The 16,845-nt window shown below is 34.4% G+C and overlaps 1 protein-coding gene across 2 annotated transcripts; it reads right to left on the reverse strand.

The window, feature by feature from the left end:
- Positions 1–5,531: 5,531 nt before the first annotated feature.
- Positions 5,532–13,635, reverse strand: LOC133286928 (uncharacterized). 2 transcript variants are annotated; one of them, XM_061484434.1, is made up of 9 exons: positions 13,292–13,635; positions 13,123–13,187; positions 8,337–8,373; positions 7,557–7,651; positions 7,231–7,316; positions 7,049–7,108; positions 6,852–6,933; positions 6,538–6,651; positions 5,532–5,842 (listed from the first exon to the last, which is right to left on the reverse strand). In XM_061484434.1, exons 1-9 carry the CDS (start codon positions 13,476–13,478, stop codon positions 5,672–5,674), a joined length of 897 nt encoding a protein of 298 aa, XP_061340418.1. In that variant the 5' UTR covers positions 13,479–13,635; the 3' UTR covers positions 5,532–5,671. The 2 variants fall into 2 exon arrangements, with proteins under 2 accessions (XP_061340418.1, XP_061340417.1); XM_061484433.1 differs by having other exon boundaries at positions 8,337–8,385; positions 13,292–13,633.
- Positions 13,636–16,845: the final 3,210 nt, after the last annotated feature.

The following is a 16,845-nucleotide window of genomic DNA, read 5'->3' on the forward strand; positions in this document are numbered from 1 at the left end:
CAATTTTGACATGTATTTTTCCGTTAATCGTCAATTGTGTTATTTTTTTTAATGTTGGCAGGGTATACTTTTTGCATGATGGATTTTGAGAAAGTGCTTGCACGATTTCGTGGCATAAGCACTCAGGTTGCGGATTGGATTGATGCCATCCCAAAGGAAAAGTGGTCGCGCGCACATGACCTTGAGGGATGAAGATATGGGCATATGACAACAGACCTGTCAGAATCCATAAACAGGGTGTTAAAGGGGGCAAGAAACATGCCCATTACTGGACTGGTAAAATTTACATATAGTAGATTGGTCCAATATTGCGTGGAAAGGGGTCAATCGACTTCTAGACAAGTTTTATCTGGTCATACTTATTGCAAAAATGTGATTGAATATGTTTGTTCCCGATCTGTCACACAGTAGCCACGAGCCTAATAGCCGCAAAATATGTGCCCTGGTGTAACGCATTACCTCATCAGGATAGTGTGCAACTAGGCCCCAATCAGTATATATTCTATCTACGTATGAAATACGTAGATCGTCATCGTGAATGTCTGTGCCTGCAACAGGGGCAGTCCTAAAAACATGCTGACACACAGCGGTCCAATCCAACGCTGTAGGTCCGGTAACTGCCTGCCCGTTAGTAGGCAAACCAAGTATACCAGCCACGTCCTGTAATGTGATTTTCATCTCTCCTTGCGTCATGTGAAACGTATGTGTCTCTGGTCTCCACCGTTCAACCAAAGCACTGATCAGGGCGGTATCGATCTGAAAGAAAAACAACAATTATAGAAAGTTCAGTAATGGTAATTTCATTAAGTAATTTAAAAATTACATACCGGAATATGACTCGTACGGGCCACGTGAATGAAACCAGCCTGTGTCAGATAGTCAGCGACGATGTCTTATATATCATCATGATGGGGTCCCCCCTGAAGTTTCCCGCGCCTCGTCTTTAACTCCCTTACCTTATCCTCATTCCACACAAGCTGTGAAACGTGAGTGCGTTGTGTCCTATTACGAAGTACCTCCCACCTATATGGTCCAGGAAGTACATGCATACAAGGATCAGATGACTCAGTATCACCATCGGATCCAGAGCGCAGCGACTCTGACGAAGACGAATGGGCAATAATACAATACTAGTACAAATGAAAAATTATACACAAATTACTAATGATATTATATTAAATTACACTAAATGAGATTTAATTGCACGTTTTTAAATAGCATTTAATTGAATTGAATTAAGTTATATTAATTTCAATTACATTAACATCAATAAAACTAAATTAAAGAACATTACATTATTGTAATTTATATTTAAATAGATTAAATATTTTAAAATAAATTTAAATTAATATTGCCTACTCTATTATTGTTTTACAAACTTTAATTACAATGTAGTTAATTGAAAGGTCAATATGTTTGCAAGTGTCATTCATATAAAATTATTAATTGTCTCTAACTAATTTATAAGTCTCTTACTAATTCCTAAGTGTGTAACTAATTCCTAGCACCAGGATATACCAATTTATAAGTAACTAACTAATTTGTCTGTCCTATCTAATTCCTAATTCACTAATCATTATCTTATATAGGTCACTAATATTTTTCTAACCTACTAACAATAATCTAAGTCACTAATAACTATCATATATTTATTGATATTAATAAAAAATATAAATAATAAATAAGGACTTACATGAGAGAGACAGAGCTTCGCTGCACAAAATACTCCAGAAGAAATATAGAGAGAAGTTGGAGGAGTGGTTTAGAGAGAGGAAGTGAATGATGAAATGAGAAAAAGGTGAAAAATGAGGTCTTTATAGACCAGGGAGGTCACGCCCCTGTTGGGCGTGTCTCTCTCCTGGTCACGCTTATCTTGGGCGTGTTTTCCAAGTAGGTCACGCCTCACATGGCCATGTCTCTCTCCATTGAAACACGTCTCATGTGGACGTATTTAAATGTTATATTTTCATAATTATTTTCGAAACGACTCTATATTCATAATTTTTTATTAAAAAATAATAAATTAATTTTTTTGACGAATGTATCATGCATCTTCAATTCAAAAGATGACACTTGTTTTTAAAAAAATATTTTTCTCTTCAAATTTTTTTACTTTTTAAGTAGGAGAAGATTTGTTTGGACGGGAGACCACAAAAAGCTGCAATTTGTACGTGTACGCGGGTAACACTTTTGAACCTGAATAATGCATGTGAACGTGTTCAACTTACTTTTAGTACTTCAAGCCCCGTATGTGTCAAAATGTCCTCGTTGCGTCCTTAGCGTTTCCGACAAACTCACCATGCCTTCGGTGTCGTACGGCTTTTCAACTATATATGGTCAAGTATAAGTTGAGTTTGTGGCATTGCTTCACTAAAGCAGTAACCCGTTTAGGGACGGAAAATTTAAGGTGCTTTTGATAGATGAAAAAATTTTGTGCCCGGAAATTATGATTATTAAGAGGAGAAGAAGATTATATTTATAATTTATTTTTATTTACAATCTCTTATAATTATATCTTAATTGTTGATTTTCGTCAATCAACGGTTATTATTTTAATAAATTAAATTTATTAATTAATTATTAATTCATAATAAATAATAATTGTTGATTGACGAAAATCAATAATTAAGATATGATTGTAAGAAGTTATAAATAAAAATAAGTTATAAATATAACTTTCTTCTTAAGAATATGATGAGAAAGTGAATTTCTCAAGAACGTGACTAAAAAATTATTTGATAGATTAAAATATTATCAAAATTATTAATTCAAAATCACTAAATTGAGTCTTCGGTTGAGAACATTTGGGGTACAAGGACGATATTAGTGTCACAACTACTGTGATAAATAAAATAAAATTATGACATTTGGATCAAAGAATTCTCATATTATATAAAAGAATTTCTTTTCCTACACATACAACAAACACGTAGGTTCCACTGATTTTTTTTTCTTTTATTTTTTCAATGGGACCCATATATTTTTTTTTGTATATAGGAGAAATTTTTTTTGAGAAGTCTTCAACCCTATATTTGATCATAAATCATAAGGTTTCACAAAGTTGAAAATTGAATGTACCCCATTACTGGAGAGAAAAAAAAAAACAGAAAAAAATAAATTACTGATATGAGAGTTATGTTATTTTTGATTTTTTTTATGCGACCATGCGAGAATAACATTACATGATCTTTAATTTGAATTAAACATAAAGTTTGTATAACAATAATCTAAAAAGATTATTAATAATCATATAAAAAAAATTAGAATAGTAATGTCATCATTTTTTTTCCCTTTAAATATTGGTTGTTGATAATTTGATATATGAATTTGTAAGAATATAAGTGGGTCAGACAATTTATCAAAGGCCTACGGCCTTGTCTATGTCACGTCATGCCAAACCTAATATAGTTAATAAAATAAAGCAATTTTATTTTTTTAAAGAAATTATTTAAAAAATAGAAAATAAACTTATTTTTACAAGGCTTGGCCTATAAACTTACAAATTATCCTATATAATATTGTCATATTTTTCTAATTCTTAATAGGTATTTAATATTTGATAGGATTAAATAGGTCTCCTCTAGGTTTTTTATTATTAAATATATATTTTTTCTAATTATTGACAAGTCTTTAAGATTTGATAGTGTTAAATAGGTCTAAGCTAGGTTCTTTAGTTTTAAATACAGACAATATCATAATATTTTACATGATTTTATCTATTTATGTCAAAATCTAATCTTAGCCCGTTTCATTTACACCCTTGTCTAGTCTAACACAAGGAATTTATCTAATTACTAAAAAATGTATTTCGTCTTAAGAATCATTCGAGAAATAATTCAGTCTCTCGTTGAAGTGATAAGTAAAAATAGAATATATATATATATATATCCTGCCCATTAATGATCCTAAGTCAAAGGAATCGATTTGTATCAATAAATATGGTCATAGCCGTATAATTTAGTTATTTGGTACTAACCTCCATTTTATGTACAGAAAATAGAATTTGACACCAAATGGTGGTAGTTGGAGCTGATCAGGTGGGGTGAGAATATGTGTTTGAATTTCCTCAGTACTATTTTTGGGAGGAATTTAAAGTCTTAATCTTAGACTCGCCTCAAATCAAATTAGTTGCGAAGCAATGAATCGATTGAAATATTAAAAAAAAAAAAAAATTGTCAGTGGGTTGACCTCAAGAGCAACTTTATGATTTAGGAAGTAGGCCCGCACAAGAATCTCTCCAATATCAACTAACGTTGAGCTGGCGAACACGTTAACAAATTAAGATATTATCATTCAAGGGCATCGAATGCCAAGAGCCGTAAGCTACAATGCAAGCTCAGCCAGCCTAATAATAGGACAAATTTTGGGCGCTCCTAGTAGATACATCCCTCCTAAAAATGAAAAAAAGTGGGGATCAGAGGAAAAAAAAGGTAAAGTGTTGGAATAATCGGATAAAAAATTTCCCATTTAAAAAAAATAAAAATATCGAATTCGGTACTTTCCTAGCATTAAAAAAAAAAATCCCTAATAATAGTCTCAAACAATTTGGCTGCTTGGTCATTGTTACAGCCCGCACGTCTGACAATTTTCAAACTCGTAGGCGACACCTCGAATTTGATTAGGCCTCTCGTGGTTCTTGCGTTTCCTAAAATTGAGCATATCTCATTACGGGAATATATACTCTGATACTCCTTTAGTGAAACTAGATAAAAGTAAAAAATTTTATTGGTTTCTCAATATATTCTCCGGCCGACACTCGAAGACTAATCCTTTTGAGGCGGAAGATCACATTAAGTGGATAAACCTCTCTTAACAAAGCCTTCTCCATATAACACGGTCAAGAATTGAACTCCTGTCAGCATGCTTAAGAAGTCCAACTATCTACCAACTGTACTAGACTTTGTTGGTAATAAAAATAAAATTTAGATGACATTAATAAGTATAAAAATAAGTAGAATAAGTGCAATTAAGTTTGTAATTTTATCGACATTAGGAGTGATGTGCTAAAACGAGAATAATGAAAATATTTTCCCTAAAAATGCTACACTCATTCAACCAAGACAGTTGCAAACAAGGGGAATAAAAGGGGAAAGAGACATTCAAGAGGAGACCAGACAAAGTCAGCACGCGTTGAAAGATGTTAAAAACAGGGTTCAACGGGATGTGACATTCAGCAATGTCAAAGAAAGAGAAGACAGAGCAAACTTTGCAGCCCCAATCCACATCATTTCATTTCAAGAAAAGAGAAAAGGCTCTCCCAAACCCCATGACCGGCATACATTCACAGAACGACGGGGCGCATCTTTAAAGCATAATGTTACTATTTATGTTAAATGAAACCCAAAAGAAAAATATTAAAAAGAAACAAAAATCTTTTAACTTAATGTGTATAGCCACACAAAAAAAGTAAAAGGATGTCAAAACAAATTATACCCGATCTTATGCATGAGGAAAGTTCTGACAACATTTTTAGATCCACGGGGCAATCGAAACTTTACATGTCTCTAAATAAATACTCACTACCGAAGGTAAAATGCAGAACAATATGAATTTTCATTTTAATATTAAGAAGAAAATGACGGGAATTCTAAATATGTCGATTCAAGCTGGCAACAATCTAAGAAAATGTCAAAAAGTGGCTAAATAACAAAAGTCTTAAGGAAATGCAGCATCATGATGACAACGTTAAACTCTTTAAGGCAGTTGTAAGTTGAGGAAGCTTGTCAGGAGCTCTCTGCTTGTAATCTTTCTCCAATACTTTGGCTGCCAGAGATTGTACTTGTGATCCTTCTCTGTCTTCCTTGCTCTTCCCTTTTGTAATCTGTGCAATAGCAGAGGTGCACTGGAGAGGAGCAAAACTCAATTTTAAGGCACATAAATGAATAGTTTTGAAAAGGAGAATCCAAAAATCCGTAGTTGTTAAGAAAAAAATCAACCATCTACGAAGGAAAATCTGAAATCTACAAAAGCAGAACTAAAAGATGACTTTCATTGAAACCACTAAAACCTAGGTTCAACCATCTTCTGAATCATATCTCATTATAATGGGATATGATTTTCAATTTCGTATCAGTTGGAGATTTTGATGAATAGATGGAGTATTTAATGGGATGTTGAGTGATAATTGTAAACCTAATCTTGATACATATACTAGAATAATTACTACTTTTCTCATGTTTGATGTTTGATGAGATGTTAAGGCAAGGAGTTGTGCCTTCTACGGGGACTATAACTTCATTCATCAAACATTTATGTAGCTATGGTCCACCATATGCTGCTTTGATGATTTACAAGAAGACAAGAAAATTAGGGTGTTTGATCTCAATGGATGCTTACAAGATACTGATCATGCGTCTTTCTAAGTTTGGAAAATGTGGAACATTGTTAAGAGTCTGGCAGGAGATGCAAGAATGTGGGTATAGTTCTGATGTTGAAGTATATAGTATATCATCTGTGGTCTTTGTAACATAGGGACACATGAACTTGCAGGACCACATAAACAAACACTCAGACGGAAGATAGGGAGAAAGAGCTCACCAAGCATACACCAAAGAGTGCTCTAGTATTCTTGCCTCCGGTCAAGTCAATAGCAGATGCATAGTATTTCTTGGCAGTCTGGACATTTTCTAATCCACCAAGTGTATAAAGTACCTGGCAATACCATGAGTCAATATAATGTTCTAGTGCAATAAAAGTAAGACCCTTGCTCGTTAACTCCCATACATACACCCCTAGCATGCAATGTTCTGTGCCGTGCTGTTATCAGGGGCAAAGAAACAAGAGAGAGGGAGACAGATTTCATTTGATTTGATTATAATAAATTAATCACAGTTCATAAAGAAGTTACTTACATTAGCATAGCCTAAGTGGTGTAGTGGAACAGTAGGTTGAGATAATAACAACTCCTCGTAGCAAAATGCTGCTTGTTTATACCTAACAGGAAGACAGATAGCAAAAAATAAACAAATGCGGCTAAATAACTAGCAACATGAATAAATTCCTATAATAACTTTTTCAGAGAAGAGAAACAATATAATAAAAATCTTACATTTGCAGGGAGACATATATTTCGGCAAGTTCTCTCCATGCATCATGATCTGCCATGAATCTGTTAAAATGAGAAAAAGAGATCAGATACATGTTCTTCTTTCTGACGTAAGCCAGAAACAACATTTTCCTTTTCATCTTTAATTTTGGAAGGGAAAAAAGCAACTTTAACAGCTGCCTCACATTTCAAGATATTTATTAAGCCATTCAATAGCCCCAGAAATGTTGCCTTGTGCCTTTGCCATAGCCACCCGCCTCTTATGGATGGTCTGCACAACAGAGCCAAAAAGAAAATAACTTAAGCTTTTGGTTTTCTTTACCCAAGCAAACTAACCAAACTTGGGGTAAAACTGAAGGAACATAATGCATCAAATTGAAGTGACACAACATGACAAAGAAGAAGTTACTATTATAAGATTTTTGTTTCATCACATAGAGTAACTGAGCAACTAACTGACTGTCCCCCCTCCCTCTTTTTTTTGTTTCCCCATAAGGTTAAGCGAGTTTACTTGATCAAGAGGATTATCCTCCAAAAGGCTTGTGTAAGCCTTTTCTGCTAATTCCCAGGACCCTTTTGCTTCAAGCAACATAGCCTCCAGCTTGCCTGTAATAATAAGTTACCACAAATCAATTTTTTTCTAGGGGAACCAAGAACATGCATATGGACAGACAAACTTATTTGGATAACTACTTACGAATGTGTTTACATAACATCCCTCTTGAAATAATGAAATGCAAATCATCCAAGTTAGTCATCCCCTAATCTAAGTTTGCTCCAAGAGAACCAGAACTGGGCAATGACAATCAGGGCAGGGCATGCAATTGCTTGTGTTTTGGGACAAGAAAACATTGCAGTTAGCATGTGTTGGAAAAATTATCACGTAACTCTAGAAGTATTAAATGTAAGGGGTCAAGTCAGAAAAATAGTGCTGCCAGATCAAACATTGCAGTGTCAAAAGAAATTGTTTCCTAGCACAGCAGTGACTCATAGATAGGAGCATAGGAAGCATAGATGCATCAAGGGTGCAATTAAAAGGCATATGTCACCAAATAAGACTAATTTAGCCAGAGTAATGCTACTACAGAACTGTTGCATTTGCAACTAAGCAGAACAGTACAAGTGAGCTCTATCTGAGTTCAGGTGGTGCCACTTAATTTTTTTTTACCTTTTACATATGGAGTCACGTGTAAAGTCAGTCAAATGGCAGTTGTGTAGATAGTGCTATTCACTTAACTAACTAAAATCCAAAACATGGAAAGACATAGATTATTAGAAAGTACGAACTTACCAACTCTTTTACTCTCTGGGAATCTCTTCCGAAGAACCTTTGTACAATCCTGATAAAGAAGCAAATTATTATCAACTTCAAGACCTAAAATCTTAAACTGGCAGGTTTATCATCATATATGAAGGAGACTAGAGCAGAAAATCCTCAATTCCAGTAATATAAATATTGAAAAGAAGTTTTTGTATATTGATATTGAATAAATTACATGAGTAAGTATTTATACAAGAAAGAATCGCTAAGAATGACTAAGCGATGACTAATCAATCCTATCACAATCCTAATCACAATCAATTCTAATCAATCACAATTAATCCTAATCAATCATAATCAATCCTAATCAATCATAATCAATCCTAATTAATAGGAAATAAAAACGGAAACATGTTTGAATTCTAATTTTCTACACTCCCCCTCAAGTTGGGAGGTAAATATTGATCATTCCCAACTTGCCAATCAAGTCTTCGAATGCTGGACGGTGTAGGCCCTTGGTAAGGACATCTGCCGTTTGCTCTTTGGTTGGAACATATATCAAATGCACACTTCCATCATCTAATTTTTCTTTGATGAAGTGACGATCAACTTCCACGTGCTTTGTTCGATCATGATGCACAGGATTTTGAGCAATGCTAACAGCTGCCTTGTTGTCACAATATAGTTTTATTGGTAGGGAATATGAAATCTTCAACTCTTGAAGAAGTCTTCTCAACCAGATTCCTTCACAAACTCCATGAGCTAAAGCTCGAAATTCTGCTTCAGCACTACTTCTTGCAACCACTGTTTGCTTTTTGCTTCTCCAAGTAACAAGATTTCCCCACACATAGGTGCAATAGCCTGAGGTAGATCTTCTGTCTACTGATGAGCCTGCCCAATCTGCATCAGTGTAGATTTCAATTGTCCTTTTATACCCCTTTTTAAAGAATAATCCTCTTCCTGGAGTATTCTTGAGGTATCTAAGCACCCTATAGACTGCACTAAGATGCTTCTCCTTGGGTGAGTGCATGAATTGACTAATCATACTCACCGCAAAGGCAATGTCAGGACGCGTATGAGATAAGTAGATTAGTTTACCAACCAATCGCTGATATTGTTCTTTATCCACCTCATTTCCATCTTCAATACCTAACTTGGTATTAGGTTCCACAGGTGTCTCAGCAGGTTTACACCCTAACATTCCTGTTTCCAACAAAAGATCTAGAACATATTTCTTTTGTGTTAAAGTGATACCTGTTTTGCTCCTAGCAACTTCCATACCAAGGAAATATTTGAGAGTGCCAAGGTCTTTGAGTTCAAATTGAGCTGCTAGAAATTTCTTCAAGGTGTTCAATTCCTCAATATCATCACCTGTAAGAATTATATCATCTACATATACAATAAGAATAGCAATTTTACCATCCTTAGAGTGTTTGTGGAAGAGAGTATGATCAGTCTGTGCTTGAATGAAGCCTCTTCTTTTGACTGCTTGTGTGAATTTGTCGAACCATTCTCTGGGAGACTGTTTCAATCCATATAGAGACTTTTTTAGTTTACACACTGATCCATTTCCCTTTTCAAAACCAGGTGGAGGATCCATATAGACTTCTTCATGTAAGTCACCATTTAGGAATGCATTCTTCACATCTAACTGTTGCAGAGGCCAATCTAGATTGGCAGCAAGAGATAAGAGAACTCGGATGGTATTGACTTTAGCAACCGGAGCAAAAGTCTCATGATAATCTATCCCATGAGTCTGAGTGAAACCCTTTGCAACCAATCTTGCCTTGTATCTGTTGATGCTATTATCTGCATTGAATTTTATTGTAAACACCCATTTGCATCCTACTGCCTTTTTTCCTTTGGGTAGGGTCACTATCTCCCAAGTTCCATTTCTTTCTAAAGCATTCATTTCTTCAAAGACAGCATCCCTCCATTTTTTATCATTGAGAGCCTCATGTATATTTCTCGGTATCTTTGTACTATCCAACATAGTATTGAAAGCACGAAACCCTGGGGACAACTTTCCATATGAAATATGATTAGAAATAGGATGAGTAGTACAGATCGAGTACCTTTTCTGAGAGCAATGGGCAAGTGTAGATCATTTTCACCATGACACTCAAGTATTGGGGTGCTGGAACTAGAACATGGTTCAGAATCCTGGCAGTGTAGAGGCTCTGGGTTATTCACACTTTGAGGAGGCTTTCGCCTGCTATAGACTTGTCCCCATTTTGAGGAGGCTCCTGATGGTGAGGATTCTGTAGCTCCCCCTGTTTCTAAAAGTAGAGGTAATACTGTGGCATTAATAGGTTCCCATGACTGATCTTCATCTACTCCTATAGACTCCCCCTGAAGAGAAGTCGAGGGGAAGAAAGGGTCATTCTCAGAAAAAGTGACATCCATAGAGACAAAGACCTTACGAAGAGAGGGTGAATAACACTTATAGCCACGTTGAGTAGGAGAATAACCAATAAAGACACACTGGAGAGACTTAGGATCAAGCTTAGACCGTTGATGGGAGGGAATATGGACAAATACAACACAACCAAATAACTTGAGAGGTAAGGAGGAGACACCTCGGAAGGAAGGGAAGATACGAACAAGACTAGAAAGAGGAGACTGAAATTTCAGAATGCGAGATGGCATTCGATTTATCAGATACGAGGCAGTGAGAACTGCCTCTCCCCAAAGATATTTAGGAACACTCGTGGTAAACATAAGAGCCCGAGCAACTTCAAGGAGATGTCGGTTTTTTCTTTCCGCAACTCCGTTTTGTTGGGGTGTGTCAGGACACGAGCTTTGGTGAAGGATGCCATGTTGGGAAAGATATTCTCCAAGAATAGAGTTAAAATACTCTTTGCCATTATCTGTACGAAGAATTTGTATAGCAACTTGGAATTGGGTTTGAACCATGGCATGAAATTTTTTAAACACGGATGCAGCATCGGACTTATCCTTTAGAAGATACACCCAACAAACTCGAGAATGGTCATCAATGAAGGTAATGAACCATCGAGTACCTGAAATATTTTTAACACGGGCTGGACCCCATATGTCGCTATGAATTAAGGAAAATGGGGAAGAGTCATGGTGAACTTTAGAAGGATAATGAGCACGAGTATGCTTGGCAAGTTGACAAATATCACAAGAAAACAAACTTGGACTTTTATTAATAAATAAGTTTGGCAACAACTTCTGAAGATAAATAAAATTTGGATGGCCTAGCCTACGATGCCACAACATAACATCATTACATGAATCAAAAGGAAACATAGAGTTTTTTTCTACGAAAACAGCTTCATGAGTCACATCCTCCTCAAAGTAGTAAAGTCCACCATCCTCTCTAGCACTGCCAATCATCCTCTCCGAGTCCTGTTCCTGAAAAACACAACCATGTGGAAAGAATTTAGCAAAGCAATGCAACTCAGAGGTGAGCTTGCTAATGGAAATGAGATTACAAGTCAGAGAAGGAACATAAAGAACTGATGTCAAAGTAATCAGCTCAGAAAGTTTAATGGTGCCGTGTCCAGCAATCTGGGAAAAACTGCCATCGGCGATCTTGACCCGAGAAGGTTCAGAATATGGAGTGTATGAACAAAACAAGCCAAGATTACCTGTCATATGATCAGAGGCTCCAGAATCAAGGATCCAATGATTTTGACTATCAACATGGAAAGTTGTACCTTGCTGGACCACATGACTAGTGGCCTTAGGAGGTTGCTCGTGGTAATAAAAAGAGTGTTTTGAGGAAGCCATGAATAAAAAGAGAAGGGTTGACCGTTGATGAAAAATCAAGTTTTGTAAACTTTTGATCTGACCTCTGGAACAGGAAGGGGAGAAGCCGGCGAGAAGGTCTGTGCAAGTCGCGACGGAAAAAAAAACGTCTGGAAGGCGGCGCGTGCAGCGGCTGACGGCGATGGGTCCAGCGGCGGTCGACTCGTCGGATCCTTCTGAGTCGAATGGTCACCTCACTTTTTTGATCGGAGGTCAGTAAACTAGGTTTCTGTGTTGGACAGATTCAAGGCAGTGTTTAGGAGGTGTTTGACGGTGATGGAAGTGTTTGGATGGTTATTTCAGATTTGAATTAGGGTAGGAACGAACCCGCTCTGATACCATATTGAAAAGAAGTTTTTGTATATTGATATTGAATAAATTACATGAGTGAGTATTTATACAAGAAAGAATCGCTAAGAATGACTAAGCGATGACTAATCAATCCTATCACAATCCTAATCACAATCAATTCTAATCAATCACAATTAATCCTAATCAATCATAATCAATCCTAATCAATCATAATCAATCCTAATTAATAGGAAATAAAAACGGAAACATGTTTGAATTCTAATTTTCTACAATAAATAACATAATTGACAATGTAAAAGGGACCAAAATAGGGCTCAAACTTAGCAAATGATATAATAGCCAGAAAATGATTTGCTTACAAGCTAAATTATGTAGTACAAGTATTATGATGCATTAAAACAAAATTATTCAAGTTTGTAATTCCTTTTAAAACTCATGACCAACCATCTAACACAAGCATCACCAGCATCTCCATAACAGAAGTGTCAAGTGAGTACAGATAGAGTCAGATAAGGAAAAAAAAAAAGTTTCAAATATTTCAAATTAATAACCAGGAAAACTAGAACCACCAAACATAAGATTCCTGAAGTAGCCAGCATTACAAGCGAATTTCATACAGACATATATATATCCAAATAAAGGGTAGGATTTTACAATTTGTTGTATACGTCATCATGACACGTGAAAGAAACTAATCGAAAAACACAAGATCAATTTAGATCAAAACCTTGGCAAAGTCAAGACAGTGACAATCCATAGCTGCAATTGCAACCTGCTCATACAAAGTCCACTCTGCATCGAGAAACAAGCAATCAATAGATAAAAGTTCAATTCAATAAAAGTAAGTATAGTTAATAAAACTAGGTCACTGTAGTAAGTAAGGGAATAAGCAATACCTTCGGGGCCGAGAGTGGATCTCCGTTTGGGGTCGTTCAAGATGGACAAGCCATGCTTCATGACTTTCTCTGGACGACGAACCTTCAGCTTCCTAACAAGGCAGAGGTACTCCCAGGCTCCTCCTCCGCCATTATCGACCTGATTTTCTAACCTATTCAATTGAGTCTCCTCTGTCTTCGTAACCATCTTTCCCCAATTCACAGATTCGATCCAATTCGATTCTGAGGGTTGACGGGTTTTCGATCTGTTTTTTATTGGAACTATAAACTTTGTGCGCCACACGCACACAAAGGTACAACAAATACACTAGAATCGCACATTCGCACTTCCTCACTTCCACTTGAGGTTCCGCCTCTCGAAAATAAATAAATAATTAAGGGGAAGGATATTGTAATAGCTATGTTGTGTTAATGTTATTATTAATGAATCTCATCGTTAGATCATTTATTTAATTCAACGGTTATATTTATTTTCATCTGGTCATGATTTAGGGTTTAGGGAATGATATTGTAACAATCAAATTGTGTTATTATCATATTACTACCAATCAATCTCACCGTTAGATCGCTTAGGTTGATCTAACGGTTATATTTCTGGTCATGATTTCTCAAATTTAATACTTTATATTTATTTTCATCTTTGTATGGTTATGATTTTTCATATTTAATGCTTTCACTTTAAATATGAAGAATCATAATCATACAAAGATGAAAATAAATATAACCGTTGGATCAACATAAGCGATCAAACGGTGAGATTGATTGGTAGTAACATGATAGTAACACAACTTGATTGTCACAATATCATTCTCCAAATTTGTCGAACACTCGAAGGTTAATTAAGAAAATTTGTATACTGGTACAAAATTCAAACTTTTAAGGATTATACAATAACTTGGGCTATTTGACCATTTTACTCTCATTAATTAATTAATAATCATTTTGCCCCTGATTCGAAACTATCTACCAATCTGCCCCTCTTTAATCGACTACCTTGCATTTTTAATCGACTAAATGGTTGTTGGGAGATTTAATCGACTAAATCTTCTTGGCTTTTTCACCCTTTTGCCCCTTATTAATTAATTAATAACCATTTTGTCCCTGATTCGAAACTATTTACCAATCTGCCCCTCTTTAATCGACTACCTTGCATTTTTAATCGACTAAACGGTTGTTGGGAGATTTAATCGACTAAATCTCTTTACTTAATCGATTAAAATCATACTGACTTATTTTTTTTTTGTAAAATATGAAGATTTAGTCGACTAAATAGGGAGATTTAGTCGACTAAATCTCCCAGCAGCCATTTTTTGTCTGTTTTGATCATTTAGTCGATTAAAAATGCAAGGTAGTCGACTAAAGAGGGGCAGATTGATAAATAGTTTCGAATCAGGGGCAAAATGGTTATTAATTAATTAATAAAGGGTAAAAAGGTGAAAAAGCCAAATCTTCTTACTTAATCGATTAAAAAATCATACTGACTTGTTTTCCTTTGCTGTCTGTTGGGAGATTTAGTCGACTAAATAGGGAGATTTAGTCGATTAAATCTCCCAACAGTCATTTTTGCCTGTTTTGGCCATTTAGTCGATTAAAAATGCAAGATAGTCGATTAAAGATGGGCAGATTGGTAAATAGTTTCGAATCAGGGACAAAATGATTATTAATTAATTAATAAGAGGTGAAAAAGCCCAATAACTTACCTTTTATTTTATCAGGAAGGAAAATTAAAATAAGATAGGCTTCGATAGGGGTTAATCGACAAACTAAGGGTTCTATATCACAATTTTTAATAAAAAAATTTAAAACATTAATATTAGTTGAATTAATTATTATTCCTCACACTTAGTCTCTATCAGTTTTAACTAACGTTTTATAATAACCAGATTAATAATCAATATCATTTTTTTAAAATAAAATTTTGTATATATAAATTGTTTAAACAACTTGTTTGATTTAAATGTCTCCAGTTTTGGAAATAATTTTTTTTTATTACCATAAATTTATCATGACTAGAACTGAATTAAATGAATTTTCCGATAAATCATTGAATAAAAAAGAAAGTAAAAGAGATAAGACAACTTTTTTTATATTTTTTTCATTGAGATGCTTTATCTAAAGTATTTCCAATAAATTCTAAGTTTATGTTATTTGCTTACCCTCCTTTCAATAAGAAACAAAATTGGGTTTCTTAAACCATTTGTTATGAGGTTTTTTTTTTTTTTTTTTTTTTTTTTTAAATAAAGAGGGGCTAAGCCCCAATTTGTGACGAGGTTTTAAGTCATGAATAATAATTGCCTTATTTTATCATAACCGTAATAACAATCCTAATTAAAAAATAAAACCAATATAAATTGCAAAGTATGCTATCCCTACCGGAAGAAATTTGCATAAATCACTTCTCATGAATGCAAATACAAATTACATTAATTAACAGCATGACCAATTTTGATATAAAAAAATATTTCAACGAAAATTTTATTAAAATTTAATTATAAACTATTTTAAATCCAAAATAAGCTAATCAATAAACAATGGAAAAAGTGTTTGTCATTTTAAATGACATAAAGTTATATCATTTTAGGAGAGAGACAGACACAAGAAAATATTATTTTTTATTTAAAATTTAAATTAAAAAAAACCACCAACTTTCTCTCCCATGATTTTCTTTTCTTGTGTATATCTCTCTCCTAAAATAACATAACTTATGTCATCTAAAATGACAAATATCAAACCCATAAACAATACCTCATTTTTGTTATTCACACGGATTGCCTTACCTTAATAATGGGCTTTACGAGATTTGGAAACATTGGGTCACATTTTAGTAGGTTTTCTGTTACATAACCCAAATTTGAATAAACTTAGAGGATGTTTGGTACGGAGAATTTAATAGGAATGTTCGAAAAGTAGGGTAGGTAAAATATGTTAATCATGTTTGATATGTCTTGAAGTTATAAAAAACCGATATATTATTTTTCCCATGACTTTTGTTTTGAACTAGGCAATGGAAAAAAAATGGTCATTTGAAGTGTGGTATTTTTTAAATCCAACAATGGAGAAAAATCTTTTACTATTTGTCGACAAAAATGCCCTAAAAAAGTCTATATCAAGTACAACTTGTCTGAAAAAGTTTGGGTAATTTCATTATATATTCTCATTAATATTTCATCATCAACCAAACAAAGCATTAGTAAAAGTAACCCAACTTTCCCGACAAATTTTTTGCCTACCAAACACCTTTTCTTTTTTTTTGGTGAAAGACCTTTTTGTAACTTACCCGGGCATAATTTTTTTTTATCATATTTCGACAATTTTTTTTCTCCAGTAATAAAAAGTTTCTCCCATACCAAAAACCCCCTTAAGGGTTGAAAAGCCGTGTCATATATGTTATTCAGAATTATAAACATGCAAAATGAATCAATAATAACAAAGGAAGTGAGAAAAAAATATTGAAATAACTAGTTATAAATTCATTGTTGATTTATTTTGTATAGTTAAGAACTATGATGCATCTACATTTCAAAAAATTTGACGTGTCGTGTCCGACTCTTCTT

This window comes from Gastrolobium bilobum, unplaced genomic scaffold (genome assembly GCF_033153095.1).
Source record: "Gastrolobium bilobum isolate Gb01-03AN ecotype WA unplaced genomic scaffold, APGP_CSIRO_Gbil_v1 utg3810, whole genome shotgun sequence".
NCBI lineage: Eukaryota > Viridiplantae > Streptophyta > Magnoliopsida > Fabales > Fabaceae > Gastrolobium > Gastrolobium bilobum.

Excerpts from the sequence above, each read along its gene's own strand:
- LOC133286928 (XM_061484433.1), bottom strand. The coding sequence starts at position 13,478 with ATGGTTACGAAGACAGAGGAGACTCAATTGAATAGGTTAGAAAATCAG. Across the intron at positions 7,652-8,336 it reads CCCAGAGAGTAAAAGAGTTG|GCAAGCTGGAGGCTATGTTG; the intron begins GTAAGTTCGTAC and ends TTATTATTACAG. Across the intron at positions 7,317-7,556 it reads AGGATAATCCTCTTGATCAA|ACCATCCATAAGAGGCGGGT; the intron begins GTAAACTCGCTT and ends TCTGTTGTGCAG.